This window comes from Euphorbia lathyris, chromosome 9 (genome assembly GCF_963576675.1).
Source record: "Euphorbia lathyris chromosome 9, ddEupLath1.1, whole genome shotgun sequence".
NCBI lineage: Eukaryota > Viridiplantae > Streptophyta > Magnoliopsida > Malpighiales > Euphorbiaceae > Euphorbia > Euphorbia lathyris.
The window spans coordinates 9,408,246-9,427,253 of NC_088918.1; the positions used below are offsets into that span (position 1 = coordinate 9,408,246).

Sequence of the window (19,008 nt, forward strand, 5' to 3'; positions counted from 1 at the left end):
TACACCCAAAAGCACGAAAGTGGCCAATGTTGGGCTTTCGTCCTTTCCAAAGTTCATATGGGGTTTTCTTAAGTATAGGTCTAACTAAAGCCCTATTCAGTATGTAACATGCTGTGTGGACAGCTTCACCCCAGAAATACTTTGGAAGCCTATTTTCGCTCAGCATTGTCCTAGCAATTTCAACTATTGTTCTGTTCTTCCTTTCAACAACCCCATTTTGTTGAGGTGTCCTAGGAGCAGAAAAGTTATGATCAATGCCACTGACTTCACAGAATTCATCAAACTGTTGGTTTTTGAATTCTCCGCCATTGTCACTTCTAATATGAGCTACTCTTAGGTCTTTGTCATTTTCAAGCTTTTTAATCAATGTTGTGAACATCTCAAAAGTTTCATCCTTGCAACTCAGCAAGATGATCCAAGTGTACCGAGAGAAATCGTCTACAATGACTAAGGAAAATTTCTTACCTCCCAAGCTGAGTGGCTGGATAGGTCCGAAAAGATCCAAGTGTAGTAATTCCAATGGTCTTTTGGTTGAGACAATGTTTTTACTTTGAAAAGACTTTTTCGTTTGTTTACCTTGCTGACAAGCATTACATAATTGATCTTTTTTCAAATTTCAATTTGGGCAATCCCTCAACTAATTGCTTTATAGCTAATTTGGCAAGGAGGTCCATGCTTACATGACCAAGTCTCCTATGCCATAGCCAGGAGTTATCCTCTTTAGATACTAACATATATTTTTGGAAAACTGTTTTTCTAAACTCAACATATATACATTGTCAACACGAGGGGCAGTTAAAATCAAATTGTTTGTTTTTCCCTCGAGTATCCGACACTGAGTAGCATCAAATATAACCTGTCTACCGCTGTCACAAAGTTGAGCTACGCTCAATAGGTTATATTTGAGACCCTTAACTAAGGAGACTGACTCAATTGTGGGGTTACCTCCGATAGTACCTGATCCTACTATCTTACCCTTCTTATTGTCTCCAAAGCTTAAGTTTCCACCTCGTTTAAGCTCAAGTGTGATGAACTGAGTTTCATCACCAGTCATGTGCCTCAAGCATGCGCTATTAATATACCATAGTTTCGATTTTTCCACGCATCTCAGGCTCACCTGCATTTTAAATCATTCATCTTTAGGTACCCAATTCTTTTTGGGTCCTCGTTTGTTAGCATAGACAGGTGCAAAGTCATGTTTTAATTTATGACGATATATTTTTATGGTGTGGCCTTGTTTACCACAGAAGTCACAATGAGTTACCCTTTTAGGGTGACTTTGTTTTTGGTCAGCACCATTGTGCTGAGCATGCCAACATACCTTAGTGGTATGTCCTTTCTTTCCGCAGAAGTCACATTAGACAATGCGCTTGTTATACCAACACACATCTGTTGTGTGTCCCCTTTTTCCACAACAGTCACACTGAGTGAACTGTCTGCGCTGGCCAGTACCTGAGTACTCAGTGTGGGATTTGGTTGAACCTTTTATTTGATTCTGTAGGTTTGTGACATCCTTTCTCAGTTTCTTTGAATCTGATTGGACTTCCGAGACAAACTTGTGCATAATTTCCATGTTGCTATGCAAAATTGAGTTGTCTTGGAGAAGATATCGAAGGTCACTGAGTTTGACCTTTTCAATCTCGTCACATCGCCTGCTGAGTGCATTTATTTTCTTGTTACACTTTTTAGTCAGTGTATATAAATCACTCAGGGCGTTAATCATTTCATTTCTAAGCAAGTGTAAGGATGTTACCTCATTTGAGTACTCCTCTTGTTCAGATTCTTCAGAGAGGTCAGCTTGCTTAGATCGAGTGTGGTCAGCAGCGTCATCGGCCATGAAGCATATGTTTGCTAACTCAGTGGCATCAGCTTCAGATGATGTTGACTCATCGTTGTCACTCTATGTGGCTACCATTGCCTTTTTGCTTCCCTTCTTTTCTTTCTTCAAATTAGGGCAACTTGACTTAATGTGCCCAGTTTGATGGCACTCAAAGCATGTGACAGACTTGGAGCTGTCCTTTTTGTATTTGTCACTGGACTCAGCTTTGTACCTGTCACCTCTTCTGAATGGCCTCTTGTTGTTCTTTTCATTCTTTCTGAACAACTTCTTCATCTTCCTCGTGAACATGGCCATTTCCTCATCATCCGATGAGTCAGCTTTCATGACTAGTGATTTTTGTTTCTTGTTTTCTGACTTTTCTTTTGCTTCAAAAATTTTCATGGAGATCTCATGAGTCAGCAGAGATCCGATCAGCTGGTCGTATTTATATGTGGTCAAGTCTTGAGCTTCCTCCATGGCAGTTTTCTTAGCTTGCCAGCTCTTGGGTAAGCTTCTCAGGATTTTCTTCACCTGCTCTTCTTCAGTGAAGTTCTTGCCGAGCCTCTTTAGCTCATTTATGATGTTGGTGAATCTAGCGTTCATTCCAGAGATGTCCTCATTGTCGTTCATCTCGAACAGCTCGTATAATCTCATATGTTGGTTCACCTTTGATTCCTTGACCTTGCTTGTACCTTCATAGGTTACTTCAAGCTTTTTCCAAATCTCCTGTGCTGACTCGCAACCTGAAATCTTATTGTATTCTGCAGCGTCCAGCGCACAGTAAAGCATATTGATAGCCGAAGCATTATTTTGTAGTTTCTTAAGGTCATCTTCTAACCACTCAGTTTCACTCTTGACAATTTTCTCATTGTCAACAGTTTTATAAGGCACATATGGGCCTTGAACTATTGCAAGCCATGCACTCATGTTTGTGGCTTGAATAAAGTTCTTCATCCTATTCTTTCAGAACGTATAATTAGATCCAAAGAATAGGGGAGGCCGACTAGTTGATAATCCCTCAGGGAGTCTCTGTGTTGTTTGGTTCCCTGGAAGGAAACGAGTGCTGTTCTCAGCCATTTATCGGGATCAGCTCAAGATAGTTATATCTTTGAGTAGTGAGCTATTTGGCTCTGATACCACTTGTTGTTCCCTTGTGATTAGTTCCAAGGGGGGGTTAGGAACTAATGTAACTTTTTCTCTTTAATTGCGCTGACTTAATTTAATTCTTTGAGTTTCACAACTCAGTTTTGGTCAGCGTGGCCGAGTGAGGTGTAAGACGGCTTTAGTCAGATACTGACTAGAACTGTTTTACTTGTGAGTTGGGAAATGACACTTTTGTAGTCAGCTTCCAACTCAGCAATCCAATTTACTCAGTGTCAGCTTAAGCAATTTATATACTGAGTAAATATAGCAAGCAACACATACAAATATATATTGAAGGAGAGTTAGAAATTACTCAGCACGACTTATCCTGGTTCGGCCTCTCCGCCTACGTCCAGTCCCCAGAATCCCTCCGGGCTTTTTAAATCCAATACTGAGCTCTTTAAAGGTAGAGCACAAACTGTTTACAAGGCAGTTGAATATGCAAGAGTACCGTCCTCTATTCTTCTACTCAACTCTACTAAGCGCTACAACCCAGCACTTAGATTTTCTCTACCACTGAGTACCGAACCGAGTACTCAGCACACTCTCTCAATACTATGATTGATACAAGATTGTTCTTTTTCAAACAAAGAACACTTTAGATGATTACAAAGAAAATCACTCTAGCATTTACACAGGAATAGAAATTTGGTGTAAGATCTCTTTCTTGTATTGATGTGCTTTTTGTATGTATGCTCTTATTCTCTTTTTGTTTTCACAATCGGCTGCTGATCCAAGAAGTATACTTGTCCTTTTATAGTTGTATTCTGAAGACTTGTTCATTTGAATCCTGGATTTGTCCGTTGAATCCAAACGACTTCTTTTTGCGACAAGGCTCTGGTCAGCTTCAGATTTGCAGGCCAATCCTGTCGTCTGAATTTCGTAGGCGTCAGGTTTGTCTTCTTCTCACAGGTTTCGTCTTCTTGTGCCAGTTTGTCTTTTAGCGAAAGAACAGTTGACTCATGCATCTTGAAATTTGCTTTTGCGTAATTCCAAGGTTTCTATTATTGGTGCAGACAGTTGTCGGAGCTTGTCTTTTAGCAAACGGATCATTCGCGTTGTCCTGAAGATTACTCAGCTTGTCTTTGATAGCCGTTGTCTTCGATTGTTGCTAATACAAATACTGAGTTCTCTTTTACTCAGCTTCCCTGGTCAGCTTCGTTCTGCAAGACATAGTTCTTAAGAAGACTTCTCTACTTTTGATGTTGAGTTGCGTTCCACTTAGCTTCGTTGATTTGTTTGATCTTTGAGCTTCTGTTCCGAAGATCTTTTATCATGCTGAGTTACACTCCAGTCAGCTTTTGCTGTTTTCTCATGCTGTTTTCATCCTGTCTTACTTTTTATTTCTATTTCCATTTATATTTATACTCAACATTGAACAAACATATTAAATCAAAGCACTTAAATTTAATTGTTCCGTAATCATGGATTAACTTGAATAATTTTGTCAAATCAAAATCATGTAGAAAGGTGTTTCAACACTATAGGGTTTGTATTTTGGCCTCAAGTACGCATGGGCTAGGCATTATTGCAAGGTAGTATTCGAAATGGACTCTTTGGTAGTAATTCGGCTTGTTAGTCATGAGGTGGTTCAACGACATCGTTTTTCTTGGCTTATTATGGCGTGTCGTGATCTATATGACAGAGATTGGGAGGTGCGGCTCGTTCATATCCTACGGGAAGGGAACAAAACAGTTGATTGGATGGCAAACTACGCAGAGAGTTTGAGTTTAGGTCTTCATGAGTGTGATGCGTCTCCTGCAGACATTCAGGACATTCATTTTTCTGATTTTTGTGGGTCTGGGCTTCCCAGAATGACCCGTCTTTAAGAGTCGGTCTGTTTTTTGTGTTTTCTCGGGGTTAGTCCCTCCATTGTAACCAAAAAAGATAAATCTATATTGTACGCACTTCAAATCCAATAAATAATCGTGTGAATGTGTGTGTCAGATATTAATATAAAACTATCATTAGACTTTTAGTATTAACTGATTGAAAAAAAAAACTAATATGCGAATTTCATAAAGCATAAACCTGTTTGAAAAAACCAAAATTATTTTTACAAATGTATCAAACCATTTTGTATTTTTCTTAAAAACAAAATCACTAATTCATTTTTTAATAGGATATTACAATTTATAGCAACAATTTACTTAATACCATTTGATTATTGTTTTCATATTTAATATTTCATAATATATAATCATATAATAACATAACACGTGTGAGTTATATTTAAACCCTTGACTTCTAGAATATACCATCTTTAAACCCTTGACTTTTTATTTTTATTTTTGTTGAATAAATCCTTAAATTTTCAATTTCACACATTGAACTTCTAACCAATTAAAATCACACCCATTAATCCTCAACTTGTTAATTTAACTAGTAGGAAACATGTTAAAAAAAACTTTAGGCTTAATACATCATTTGCTTCCTGAAATTGTCCAAAATAATTGATTGGCCCCCTGAACTTTCAAAGTAACTCGACAGCCCCCTGAACTTGCATAAAACGTTCAGTTAGCCCCCTGAATTTGCATAAAATGCAATCAATTAATTATTCGGTTGTAAAAAAGCAAGTCAAATGCGGAAGATATGTTACACGTGCCTTAGAATGTTATTACATACTTCACAAAATAGATTAAAACATGTTAAAAAAAGAATTTCTTATTTATTCAACTATAAAATATTTTCTTCTCTAATATTACAATCGCATACCCCGACTTTGGTCGTTTTACTTTTTTAAAATACGTGTAACATATCTTTCGCATTTAACTTACTTTTTTACAACCGATTGATTAATTGATTACATTTTACACAAGTTCAAAAAGCTAACTGAACATTTTATGTAAGTTCAGAAGGCTGTCGAAACATTTTGAAAGTTCAAGGGGCCAATTAACCATTTTGGACAAATTCAGGAAGTAAATGATGTATTAAACCAAAACTTTATTTATTTTATCTACATTTAAATTTATAGTTTTTGTTGTTTGAAATAAAACCAAATTCGATATATAAAAAACTATTTTCAAACTGTTAAAATTACAAATTTTTCGAATGCAAATAAAATAAATAAAACTCTATTAACAAATCTTTATATTCACAATTGTTTTTATTTTATTTACCCAAGACTTAAATGTATATGATTATATATAATTTACCACTGACTAAAATTGTCAAAGTAAAATATTATACATTTAATCAATAAAAATTGAAAAGGTGAGAAATTTCAGGATCGGAATCAGTCCAATGTTTGGAGGCTAGAGCTCCCGACACTAACTTTATCCTTGAGTAGCGGTGATTTTTCTCTTTCTAACTCTTCTAATATTAGTTTATATAGTCTTTATATTTTAAAGTAGATGAGATAGTTTAGAATGCATATTTTAATTTAAAGTGTCTGTGTTCAAAATTCTTCCGATTTTATTTTTATTATATCACTTTTCTGTTTAAAAATGCCAAATGAATCCTCATCCCCCTCAAATTGTCCAAAAACTGCAATTGAGCTCTGAACTTCAAAATGCTATAACTAACCCCCTTAGCTTGCTTATTTGGAACAAATAACCCTCAAATAATATTTGTGATTTTGGAAGTTTTTATTAATGTATTAGTAGATAGTTAGATGTAGCAACTGATATTTTTTTACATCTTTTATTGCTATGTTGAATATTTTTTTAGTTTAGGGGTTATCTGTTCTAAATAAGCAAATTGAGGGATTATTTATTGCAAATAAGCAAGTTGAGGGGTTAGTTGTAATGTTTTGAAATTCAGATGTCATTGCAGTTTTTGGACAACTTAGGAGGCTGGAGATGTATTAGGTTTTTTAAAAAAATTAATATTTTATTTTTAAGACTCAAATAACTTAATTTCTAAATTAAATTTTAACTATGAATTAATATAAAACATTAAAAGACTTATAGAAAATTAAATATATATGGGTTAAGTTGCAAAAATACCCTTAAGGTTTTGGGTCAGGAGCAATTTTATCCCTAACGTCTAAAATGGTGCAATTTTACCTCTAACGTTGATAAATTGGGTCAATTTGAGAAATAATTCATCAAACCGTCTTCTCGGTCATGAATATTGTCATCTACACTTCATACGTGTGTCATTTTATCAGTAACAAATCACAAACATATGTTGGGATGTGAAAAAAATAAAAAAATATATAATGTCTTTTGTACGAATTGGATAAAAAAAATTCAAAAAATTCACCGAATTTATAAATATTAATCTTCAATTCTATTATTAAATTATAAGAAACATGAAATCTTTTTTTAGAACGAATTGATATGCAATTGGTACAGAATAAGAAACAAAAATATTTGTGTTTTATAATAGGACTAAAATCGATCTAAATTATCAATGTTAGGGGTAAAATTGCTTGACCCAAAACGTTAGGGGTATTTTTGCACCTTAACCTAATATATACTATTTTCATATTAATACTTTTAATTTTTTGAGATAATATATCAAAACAACGATGTTTTAACGTCTTTGAGATTAAAAAATTTGTTGACTTTAAAAAATTATCTTCAAATATATGGTTAAAATTAGACTTCCAAATATAAATTCTAATTCCGCTACTCATAATTTTATCTAATATTTTTTCCCATTAATGGCTGCTCTCATTGAATTCAAACATTACTTTGATTTATGAGTTATTTAATTTCCCTAGCTACTTCCTTGCTTGTATCAAAGTTTCATACCAACCTAGCCTTCTTGGAATTCATACTTTTTTTACTTGACTTTCTTACTCTTTTTTTTTTTTTTTTTAATGGTTGCCCTTCCTTGAGAATTCAAACATTCAACTTTGATTCTTATAGCATCTCCAACAAACTCTTAGTAAATTCTCTAAAAATAATATAAAAAATTGATTTTTAGTAATTTAAGAGTGGCTAAGATATATCATCTCCAAAAATGCTCTTTATATTCACTCCTTATTTATTATTTTATTATTAAGATTATTATTTATTGTTACATTACCAATAGTGTGAGGAAAGAGACTCATCAATAATAAATTATTATTAAAAAATAAAGTTAAGAGGCACTAAAAGATAGAGAGAGACTTTTAGTGATTTAAGGAGCCACTAAAAGACTGTTGGAGCTAATTTTTTATTCTCCCTCCTCAAATTTTAACCTAAGAGCCAATTTAAGAAGCTGTTGGAAATGTTCTTAGTCATTTCATTCAGTAGCTACTTCAACTCATTTTGAGAAATTCTATTATAATCCGAATCTAATTAAACCCGAACAATTAAAATTTAGCATATTAACATTATATGTTGATGTGTTTTTAATTGGCCAGATCCAATTAAATTTAGACAATATCGAATTTTTCACTTTAACAATTCAAGTAAACACTTACTAAGAGAGTGTTTTGTTCCCACTTTTTCTCCTCCTATTTACATTTTTTATTAGACAACTCATATTTGCATTTTACAGTTAAAACTGTTATAAATCGTAACAGTAAACAACGAGCCAAACCAACCCTAAATTTCAGAAAAATTCCTTATCTATAAGCAAAGATTTATGATACATAAAGAACTAAACTTTAGTATACAAATAGATATAATATATGATCATTAATTACCCAATCTTAAAATCACATAAACCAGAGTTACAAAGAAAGAAACTTTCAATTCATCTCTCTACCAAAAACAGTAAGAAGAATCATCAGAACAGTGGTGGTTGTGGTGGTTAAGTAGCCGGAGAAATCTTCTCCGGCGACGGAAATTCAAAGCAAAACGAAGTCTTGACCAAACCAATTTTCTAATTTTCCGAGCAGATCTTAACTTCAACCAAATCACTTTCTTCATTCTGATCAAAGATTTCTTCATTCTTTCAGTTAAACTTTGTTTTCTACAGAATTGATAGCTTCTCAGAAAAAGCTGTCGCTTCTCCATCATCAAAGAACTATGCTCTGTATATCCAAGTAAAGACTCACTTCTATTTAGACCCATTTGAGTATAATTTCTGTTCATGGAAGCCATTGAAATGGGTAGAAGAAAGATTGAATCTTTCCTCTTTTAATCTGCAATTAAACCAAAAGGGTATAGAAAAAAAGTGGGGTTTGTCTCAAAAGAAGCACAAAACTAAAATGGGTAGAAGAAAGATTCAAGTTTCTTTCTTCTATTCACATAGAAACCAAAAGGGTGAAGAAAAAGTGGTTTGGGACTCAAAAGAAGCACAAAACTAAAATGGGTAGAACAAAGATCCAATGATTCCTCTATAATTTACAAAGAAACCAAGAGGGTGAAGAAGAAAACAAATGGTTTAGGACTCAAAAGGAACACCAAAACTACTAAAATGGGTAGAAGAAAGATCCAATTATTCCTCTATAATTTACAAAGAAACCAAGAGGGTGAAGAAGAAAACAAATGGTTTAGGACTCAAAAGGAACACCAAAACTACTAAAATGGGTAGAAGAAAGATCCAATTATTCCTCTATAATTTAGAAAGAAACCAAGAGGGTGAAGAAGAAAAAAATTGGTTTGGGACTCAAAAGAAGCACAAAACTAAAATGGGTAGAACAAAGATCCAATGATTCCTCTATAATTTACAAAGAAACCAAGAGGGTGAAGAAGAAAACAAATGGTTTAGGACTCAAAAGGAACACCAAAACTACTAAAATGGGTAGAAGAAAGATCCAATTATTCCTCTATAATTTAGAAAGAAACCAAGAGGGTGAAGAAGAAAAAAATTGGTTTTGGACTCAAAAGAAGCACAAAACTAAAATGGGTAGAAGAAACCAAAAGGGTGAAGAAAAAAACTGGTTTTGGACTAAATGGGGAAGAAGAAAGATCCAAACTTTGCTCTTCTAAATGCACAAATGAAGCCAAAACTAATTGGGGAAGAAGAAAAAAAGATTCAAACTTTCTTGTTCTAATTGGGGGAGGAAAAGGATTCAAGATTTGATCTTGTAATGGACAAAGAAAACAAAAGGGGGAAGAAGAAATGTGGTTTTAGAGTGAAAGGAAAGAGAAAAAATGTAGCATTATATATGAGGAATTTAGGGATTGGGGAGTTTATGGCTTGGTTTAGAAGTGAAAAGGGTTTGCTTAGTTTATGAACAAGGAGGGAAGGAGGGAGAGGGCAGCCGCCATAGCAAGGCAAGCCGGAAAGGTCTTGTTTTATACACTTTTACACGTGGGCAGTTGGCTTCTTTTCAAATGAGATAAGATTAGGGGCATCAATTTGTACTAAATAAATTAATTTTAAGGATAATTTTAAGGGTTAATTTCAAATAAATGTTTTATTTACATATTGGTATTTGTGTTTTTTTTTTATATATAAATTGAATCTTATGATTTGTGAAACATTTATTTATTTTTGTTGATTTTGCCAAACTTGACCGATCACGATTTCAAAATGAAAATTTTCGAGAATTAAATTATATTTTATCAATTTTAAATTTTGGGCTTTTAGATTTGTGGTCATTTAGATGTTGTTTTTTACGAGAAAGAAAGTTAATGTTTAGAGAGAGAAACTCCAAGAATGGTTATTTTGAAAAATTAAAAATGTGTTTCATAGTATATATAATACTAAACAACTTTAATTCTTGAAAATTTTCATTTTGAGGTCGTTATCAGCCAAATTTGGTAACGTTAATAGAAAATGAAAATTTTGCGAACCACATGGTTCGGTTTGTAACAAAAAAAATCATAGGCACGGATCTGAAAAAACGTAAAACCATAGGACATTTATTTAAAATTAACCCTAATTTTAAAAATATTTTACTTACAAATATAAACTCGCCACATAGCATTTACAGAACTCGAATCAACACTCAAGAAAGAGAACATGTAGCGTCACCATAACAAAACCGGTCAATACGACTCTGTATTAGAGACATAGACTCGGAAAGTTTTAAAGGCACAGTCAATGATCCACCTGTTATAATAATCACGTCCGATTCCGTGAGTCACGAGTTTAGTGGGGTTGAGGGATATCAAGTCGTGATATCAGGACACATATTCACCTATCAATATGTGACACATAGCATATCTCGTTCCTAAACTCATAACCGTCTTTTATAGCTCAATTACAGTATAAATAGAGTAAGTGTTGCTCAATGTACACTACTTCATTCATTCAGGAAGCGTGCATTATAACTTTGATTTACTATTGTATGTATTTTCAAGTCTTCCCTTGAAACTGACTTAGACATCACATCGGATTAGTTGAACTATCCCCCTCCCCAATCACGTTTCTGTTAAATTTCAGGTTTACAAATGGACTTACAATATTCAACCATATTAGTAACCATCAACTTTAAATGTAACATAAAAGTCTCAATTTTATACTTTCTAGTACCATGATAAGTGAACTCTAATTAACGGTCTAAAAATATTAAGAGACTCAATTTTTTTAAATGAACGGATATACAATTGGTGCATAAAAAGAACTAAAATATCCATGTTTTATAATAATGTCTGAAATTGATTCAACTTGCAAACGTTGAGGGTAAAATTGCTTTTGGCTGTTAACATTAAGAGTAAAAGTGTACCATTTGAGACGTTATGGATAAAATTGCTTCTAGTTGTAAACATTAAAAATATTTTTCATTTTTTTTTAATGAATATGACTCAATTTTTTTATTTAGTACAAGACTCCAAAAAAATATTTATAGGAGGGCTCGTGTAGAGCTGTGGGATTAGGACTGTAATCAAACCGAGTCGAGCCGAGCCGAGCCGAGCCGAGCTTTGGCATGCTCAAGCTTGGGTGGTTATAAAATTAACGAGCTCGAGCCGGAACCGAGGTTTGGCTTGCTCAAGCTTGACTCAACTCATTACAAAATAAACGAGCTCAAGCCGAGCTTTGAGCTTGTTTCGAGCCCAAAATCCTCTTTGAACTTGATTGATTAAGAAAATTATCTAACCATGAATTGTTTGTGAGTAAATCGTTAATTATATTTATGAAGTTTGCTCACAAATAGCTTTTTAATTGTGTACATAAACAAGCTCACAAACAAAGTTCGTGAATAAATAAACAAGATACTTACAAATAGTTCGTATATTACTCATTTCTTATACTTGTGAACGAACTTATCTAATAACAAATGAAATAATATTAAGTTTAGATATTTATAAACTAGTACAAAACTATATAGTTTTTTACGAAACTAAAATTTGTTTATAAATGTTCTAATTAAACCTGTTTGCGAGCTTTCGAAACGTTGTTCAAGTTCGGTTCGTTTACGAACGAAGAGCGATTTGTTTACAAATCGAATCGAGCTGAACCGAGTTTTTATGGAGCCGGCCATCATGAGCGGTTTGGCTCATTTAACCTACGTGGGATCGTGTATAAAATGACCTAACTCTAGATAAGATAGAGGTGTCACGTGAGTAGCGTGTGCATATATCTTCTCTTTGTCTTTTCTACTTTCTCAGGAGTCTCAACCACTGTTTTGATGTGATTGGTTAGGAAGAAAATGAGAAATGCACATCATTTTGGAGAATGAATTCATCCAAACCGTCCATAAAATCAGCATTTTTATCATTTTCCTAAGCCATGACGAAACTAAGTTCTTAAATAAAATAAGAATTTGGTAGTAGTTGGTACTTCATACGAATTTCAAGTTTTTAAAGTTTTGTAATTCTCTCTCATTATAGAAAGAGAAATGTCAATGCAATTCACTCTCTTCATAACCCACATGTACATGGGAAATCCCATCGCATTTGTTACGGATCGGTTTGGAGTGGATGTTATTGAAGTAGAAGACCGAAGTATAGAGTGATCCTAAAGGATAGTAATGGGTCAGGAATAAACTTAATTTCACATCGAAAATGGTGAGAGAGTGATCGGTAGGGCTGTAAATGAGCTGAGCCACTCATGAACGGTTCAGTGGTCGGCTCGATATGTAAAAGAGCCGCTCGTGAGCACGATTTACTGGCTCGGTTCGTAAACGAGCCGAACTTGAGCAGGACAAAGCTCGGCTCGAAAGCTCACGAGCAGGCTCGATTAGAATATTTAGGCTTAACAGGCATCCAGCCCCTTAAACTTGTAACTTTTTTTCACCTGGCCCCCTCAATTTATGGGACAACCTCTCAACCCCTTCAACTCTCCAAAAACATCACATACAACCCCTTACACCTCTATGTTCGGTCAAAATATTGACCCGTGTAGAAAACGTGTTTGACTGTTGACCACACCAATGCCACGTGTCACTTTTTTTATTAAATTTTTCCAAGTGATTTCACTCGACGATCACTACCGCCAACCTCAGCACCTCGATAAGGCTGTGACGACAAACAGCGACAACACCTCGCATACAATGATCACTTGGAAAAATTTAATAAAAAAATGACACGTGGCATTGGTGTGGTCAACAGTCAAGCGCGTTTTCTACACGGGTCAATATTTTGACCGAACATAGGGGTGTAAGGGGCTGTATGTGATGTTTTTGGAAAGTTGAGGGGGTTGAGAGGTTGTCCCCTAAGTTGAGGGGGCCAGGTGAAAAAAAGTTACAAGTTTAGGGGGTTGGATGTCTATTAAGCCGAATATTTATGAACAAATTTTAGTTTTGTAGAAAACTATATAGTTTTGTGTTAGTTCACCAATATATAAACTTAATGTTATTTCATTTGCGTTCGTTGACAAACATAATAAATGAGTAATAGACGAACTATTTGTAAGCATATTGTTTATTTATTCACGAACTTTGCTTGTGAGCTTGTTTATGTATACAATTAAAGAGTTATTTGCGAGCAAACTTTACAAATATAATGAAGGATTTACTCACAAACAATTCATGGTCCGATAATTTTCTTAATGAACCAAGTTCAAAGAGAATTTTGGGCTCGAAACAAGCTCGAAGCTCAGCTCGAGCTCGTTGAGCAAGCCAAAGCTCGGCTCGGGCTCGAGCTCGTTAATTTTATAGCGAGCCGAGCTTGAGCAGGTCAAAGCTCGGCTCGGCTCGATTAGAGTCTTAGTGATCAGGGCTTATTAGTAAGGTGTGAATTCAATACATGTAGACGCGTTTGAAAGTCGTGAGACCCAAAGTGTTGGATTTGAATCCAAAATGACGAGAGAAAGTGACTAGAGCTTATTAGTAAGCGGACAATATGTACATAGTATTGAATCAGGATGTTACAACATTCCATTGCGAATTAGAGGAATTACGAGTTAAAATGGTTTTTGACATCCCTATACAGAATCAGTTTAGCACAAATTGAAAATTAGGTATTACTTTAGTTTTGAAGTTGATAATATTTGATAATATTGGGTAAATTACATCCATGGCCACTAAACTTTACCTGTTTAACATTGTGGTCACTGAAGTTCAATTCTTAACAGCATGTCCACTAAACTTTATAATTTTTAACACTTAATGCCTCAAAACAACCGCTGACGGACTGAAAATAAAAAATTCAAAGAGTTAATAATATTTTGAGGAACTTTGATTTTTAAAATTTTTTCGTTTTGAGGTTATTTCAGTGTTGTTTGGTTAGGAGAGAGATATTGAATTTTTAGAGAGAGAAATCTCCAAAAAAGGTGATTTTGGAAAATAAAAAATGTGGTTTCATTGTAAATGTCGTTCTGAACAACTTTAATTCTTGAATATTTTCAATTTGAAGTTGTTAACGGTTATTTTGAGGACTTGGTTAAAGTTAAGCGGTTATCGGTGTTAAAAAGTATAAAGTTTAATGATCATACTATTAAGAATTGAAGTTTAGTGACCACAATATTAAAATTGGTAAAATTCAATGGTCATAAATATAATATACTAATATTTGATAATATTTGAGCGTAGTTTTTCAAATTTAACAAATTTTTAGATACATGTATCGGAATTGGCTCTATATGAATGGAATCTCACCATCCATGTACAACGAATTGTTATGTTTTTTGCATTCAGCAAAAAAAAATATATTCATATCATGACGACATATGAATACTAAAAACTAGTATCTTATTGAGAATAGAATTTATAGAGAAGAAAATAGATTTATGGATAGAATACAAAATGCAGTATTTGCGAACAAAAATATTCATTTATTGAAAAAAAGGAAAAGGAAAAGAGCATCTCAAAGCCCGTGATCTTTCATTTTTTAATTTATTAAGCCTTTAATTTTTTATTTGGATACATTAAATTCGTGATTATTTATTTTTAGTTACAGTAAGCTCTTATTTGCCAAATTAGTTAGTGTTGAACGTATAACTCAGTTAAAAATACATTATTCATTTCATACGTGTTTAAAATTATATCTCGTACAATTTGAAATAAACAAATTTACAGTTTCTCTATAGCCACATTATACATCAAAAATCGTTTGTAAATGTGAAAATTCCAAATTTTAAATGCATTCAAGTTATACCAGGGGCTTAAGAATTAAAAAATAAAAGATCAAAGATCTTAGGATGTTTTTTCTTGCAAAAAAATGCAATATAGTGGAATCATGATCAACTAGGACACGAATAAAGCATGGAGTCAAACTCTTCTTCAATGTCAAGGTAATACTATGAATAGTCACCTACTCCCGTAAAAGAGTAAAAGAATGAGACCTATTATGGGATATATAATGAATTAAAGACGTATGACCATTACGCTTCAACCGAATTATTATATTCCACCTCTTAAAAATAAAAGAACTTAAATCAAGATACTTAATAGCATGGCGATACATTTATACAAAACTTCTACCCCAAGCACACACAATAGAGTCGTAGTCAATTAAGTGAAATCCAATATACAGAATAATTTAATCTATGCACATTATCATTGTGGTAAATGCCGTAATGCCAAAGGAATAATTACTGCAAGGCATTGGGGGGAGGTCATTAGCGTCTATACTATGAAATCGATTTTCAACGGAATAAAAAAGACATATATGGTAGAATCATAACCATAGAATACAAGTTAAATCGAAATGCATACATTTATCTCATACACTACAAGGATGGGGAGAAGAGATATATTTTACATTTTAAAGGGGTTATAATTGGAGATACCATTATTTCTGGTACAAAATTCCTATAAAAACATAGAAAATGTTCTACCTTTGAGTGCGGTTTGAACTTTCGTTTTACGTAATTGGAAGTAACCAATTTGGTTTATGACGAAACCTAGAAATCGATCACTGGTAAAGAATAGACCTCAATAAAAAGCTGAAGAGTAACGACATCAAGTGGTTAAGTTCAGTAGTTTTTCAAAGAAAATTATTGGCTCTAGAGATATAATAATGTAGAGGAGACATACAAAATTGTTTCAAGCATTGACAAAACTAAAAGTTTCCTTTATTTCAAACAGATGAGAACAGCTTATTTCATTTGATGCTCAGAGGCGAATTAAAAACTAATAAGTGGTAATTCTAAATATGCCTTAGGAGAAACGATAGATATGTTTCCCACGTTATCCGTAGTATGGAAGTATCAACTAATTTCGCAATATAGAGATATAGTAATATAAAGTCATTCAATCTTAAAGCTACATGAAGAACATAAGCTAGATGAAGGAACATAAGACCTATGATGTAGAAGAGCGTAACATGAATTATTCAGCAGATTTAGGTTCCTTTATACCCAGTAATGTATAATTTTATTTTACGATATATAAGAACTATGTGTATAGATGTCATTATCTACATTTAGAAAGTCGTATGTTTTAGAAGAAGTTTGTACAGTTTGGAAATATTTGGACTAATTTCTCAAATATTGCCGACTGCATAGCTCAATTGATACATAAATTTCGATTTGGAATAAATTGGTCATGTCTTCCGACTTCAGAAACCATTTTGACGCTTAATTCGTTCCATTGCATGCCACTTTTTGAACTTATATTATGATGCAAAATGTTGAAACTAAGGCTCACCTTTTATGTACACCAATGATATTTTTAAAACTGGCGTTGTTCATTAGCTCAGTCATATGATTGGACAAATTATGAGTAGCGATAACGCACTCTAGTGTCTTTTACGATAATTAAGTCGTCAATTTCAAACATGTTCTACGACTCTATTAAAAAGCAACAGTTCACTAGACACTGCGATCCTACTATGTAATAATGAGAACAATACAATATAAGGAGAAAATGATTACATGAGCCCAATACACAAGACACAATTCTCTCTTCTCAGCTCTCATTTGGTTCTCCTTTTCACCTAATAATACTAACTTAAACATCGGAGTTCATGTGTCGAATGCCCGACTCTGTGAATAGGACTCTATCAAAGAATTAGTAAGAAATTTCAAAGCTATTTACCTAGTGACATCAAATTCTAATAGAAAAAAACGGTTAGAAAATGAATCAATATTAACTATAACAAACTTGATATGTGAAACAAATTAGACATGCAATTATAAATACAAAAAAAAAAAAAAATTATGCGGTTCAATAATTTTGTCTACGAGTAAGAACCACTTAGATCATTAGTAATCGATAAGTTGATATAACAGTAAAAAAAATCTCATTTTGTATTTAAATTCTTAACTCTCAAATCTCGCAAGATCCAAATACACCTAAAAGCTCACATATATCCCAGAAGCAGAAGCTCTAAAATTATCGTGCAAATAAATAAACAAAAAACTCGTGCTTATATAAATCTAAAAGTATAACCATTTTCCTAGTAATATTTATTTGTGAGAAAGTTTTCGATTGCTATTTTAATTTGAAAATCCAAATTGAATAGAATTATAGCTTAACATAAATTTTATAATCAGTAATAAATCCAGGATTTATTGATAGAGATGTTTATAACGGTGTCTAGTGATTTATGAATGTTAAAATTATATTTTTTTGGTGTTTTTCATAAAAAAAATTAAAAACTCATACACAATTTTCATAAAAAAAAAAAATAGTGTTTTCCGATGATTAGTGGATACTCAAGCTCCCCTCTGAATCCGTCCCAGTTTACAATACTCAATCAATTAAAAATTCTTTGAATATAGTTAAAAAATGTTTAGAGGAATTTATTTAACCTATGAAGTATATGTTCAATGTACATTTCTAATTATGGTTGTTGTTCTCAATAGCATCCCAAACTTTCATATTGAAAAAAACAACTTCAATTCATAGTTTTTTTTTTTTTTAAGATCATGCACTTTTATATTTATTTAATATAATAATTAAGTTAAGAAAGAAAAAAAAAATTATAATAATAAAAGACTGCTGGATTGCACTGTCAAAAAAAAAAAAAAAAAAAAAGACTGCTGGATTGCTTTAATATGTGAAATATGACTAAAAATACACATAGATCAGATAATCAAGACAGGTAAGACTAACCCATGTTTGTGCATTATCTTTCCTTCCAAGATACCAAATATAAAGACCTTGAAGAAACCTATACATATAATATGATGACCGCAGTAGCGAATACAGGATTACTTGGTTGGGTATGATTTTACATGTGCATTAGCAAAAAAAAAAAAAAAAAAAAAAACTAAATCGAACTTGCTCAATTTTATATATATATATATATATGTGTTATAATTTGAGTGGTCAAGAACCAACTTTTAAATATTAATGTATAATTTCTCAAAATTAAATTAGATTCTGCTTAAGATTTCTAACATGTAAAAAAATTGGAGTTAGGGAGGACCGAACAGGTAAAAAAAATTAAAATTTTGATTTGAGAGGGCCTACCAGGCCAAAAAAAATAATAATTTGGATTTAAGGAGGGTCTAACAAGCTAAAAAAAACTTAAAAATTTGGATTTAGAAATGCCTATCAGGCTAAAAAAACTTAGAAATTTGGATTTAGAGTGACCTAATAAGCCCAAACAAATTAGAAAGTTTGATTTATGGAGTACCTAATAGGTCCAAAATATTAAAATTTTGAATTTTGGACAAGCCTAACACTTAATGAGTCATCTTGGAGGGCTAATTCAATATCCTGATTAAAAAAATTTGAGACAGGGGGACCGGAACTACCCGGGATCAAGGTGGTTCCGACGGCTGGAGGGACCTGGGCCCCCTCCCTATCTATGCCCCTGTATGACTGTGAATTTCGGATACACCAATTCGATTTACAAAAACAATTCGATTTACAAAGACAATTCAGTTTTTTTTAATCAAAGAAAAAGCTTTATTAAGGATCAGAACCAAAAAAATCAGACCGC

The 19,008-nt window shown here is 33.1% G+C and overlaps 1 protein-coding gene across 1 annotated transcript; it reads right to left on the minus strand.

Moving 5' to 3' along the window:
- Positions 1-8,445: 8,445 nt before the first annotated feature.
- On the minus strand, positions 8,446-10,053 carry LOC136207484 (uncharacterized). Its single transcript, XM_065998734.1, has one exon. It carries the CDS (start codon positions 8,941-8,943, stop codon positions 8,602-8,604), a length of 342 nt encoding a protein of 113 aa, XP_065854806.1. The 5' UTR covers positions 8,944-10,053; the 3' UTR covers positions 8,446-8,601.
- Positions 10,054-19,008: the final 8,955 nt, after the last annotated feature.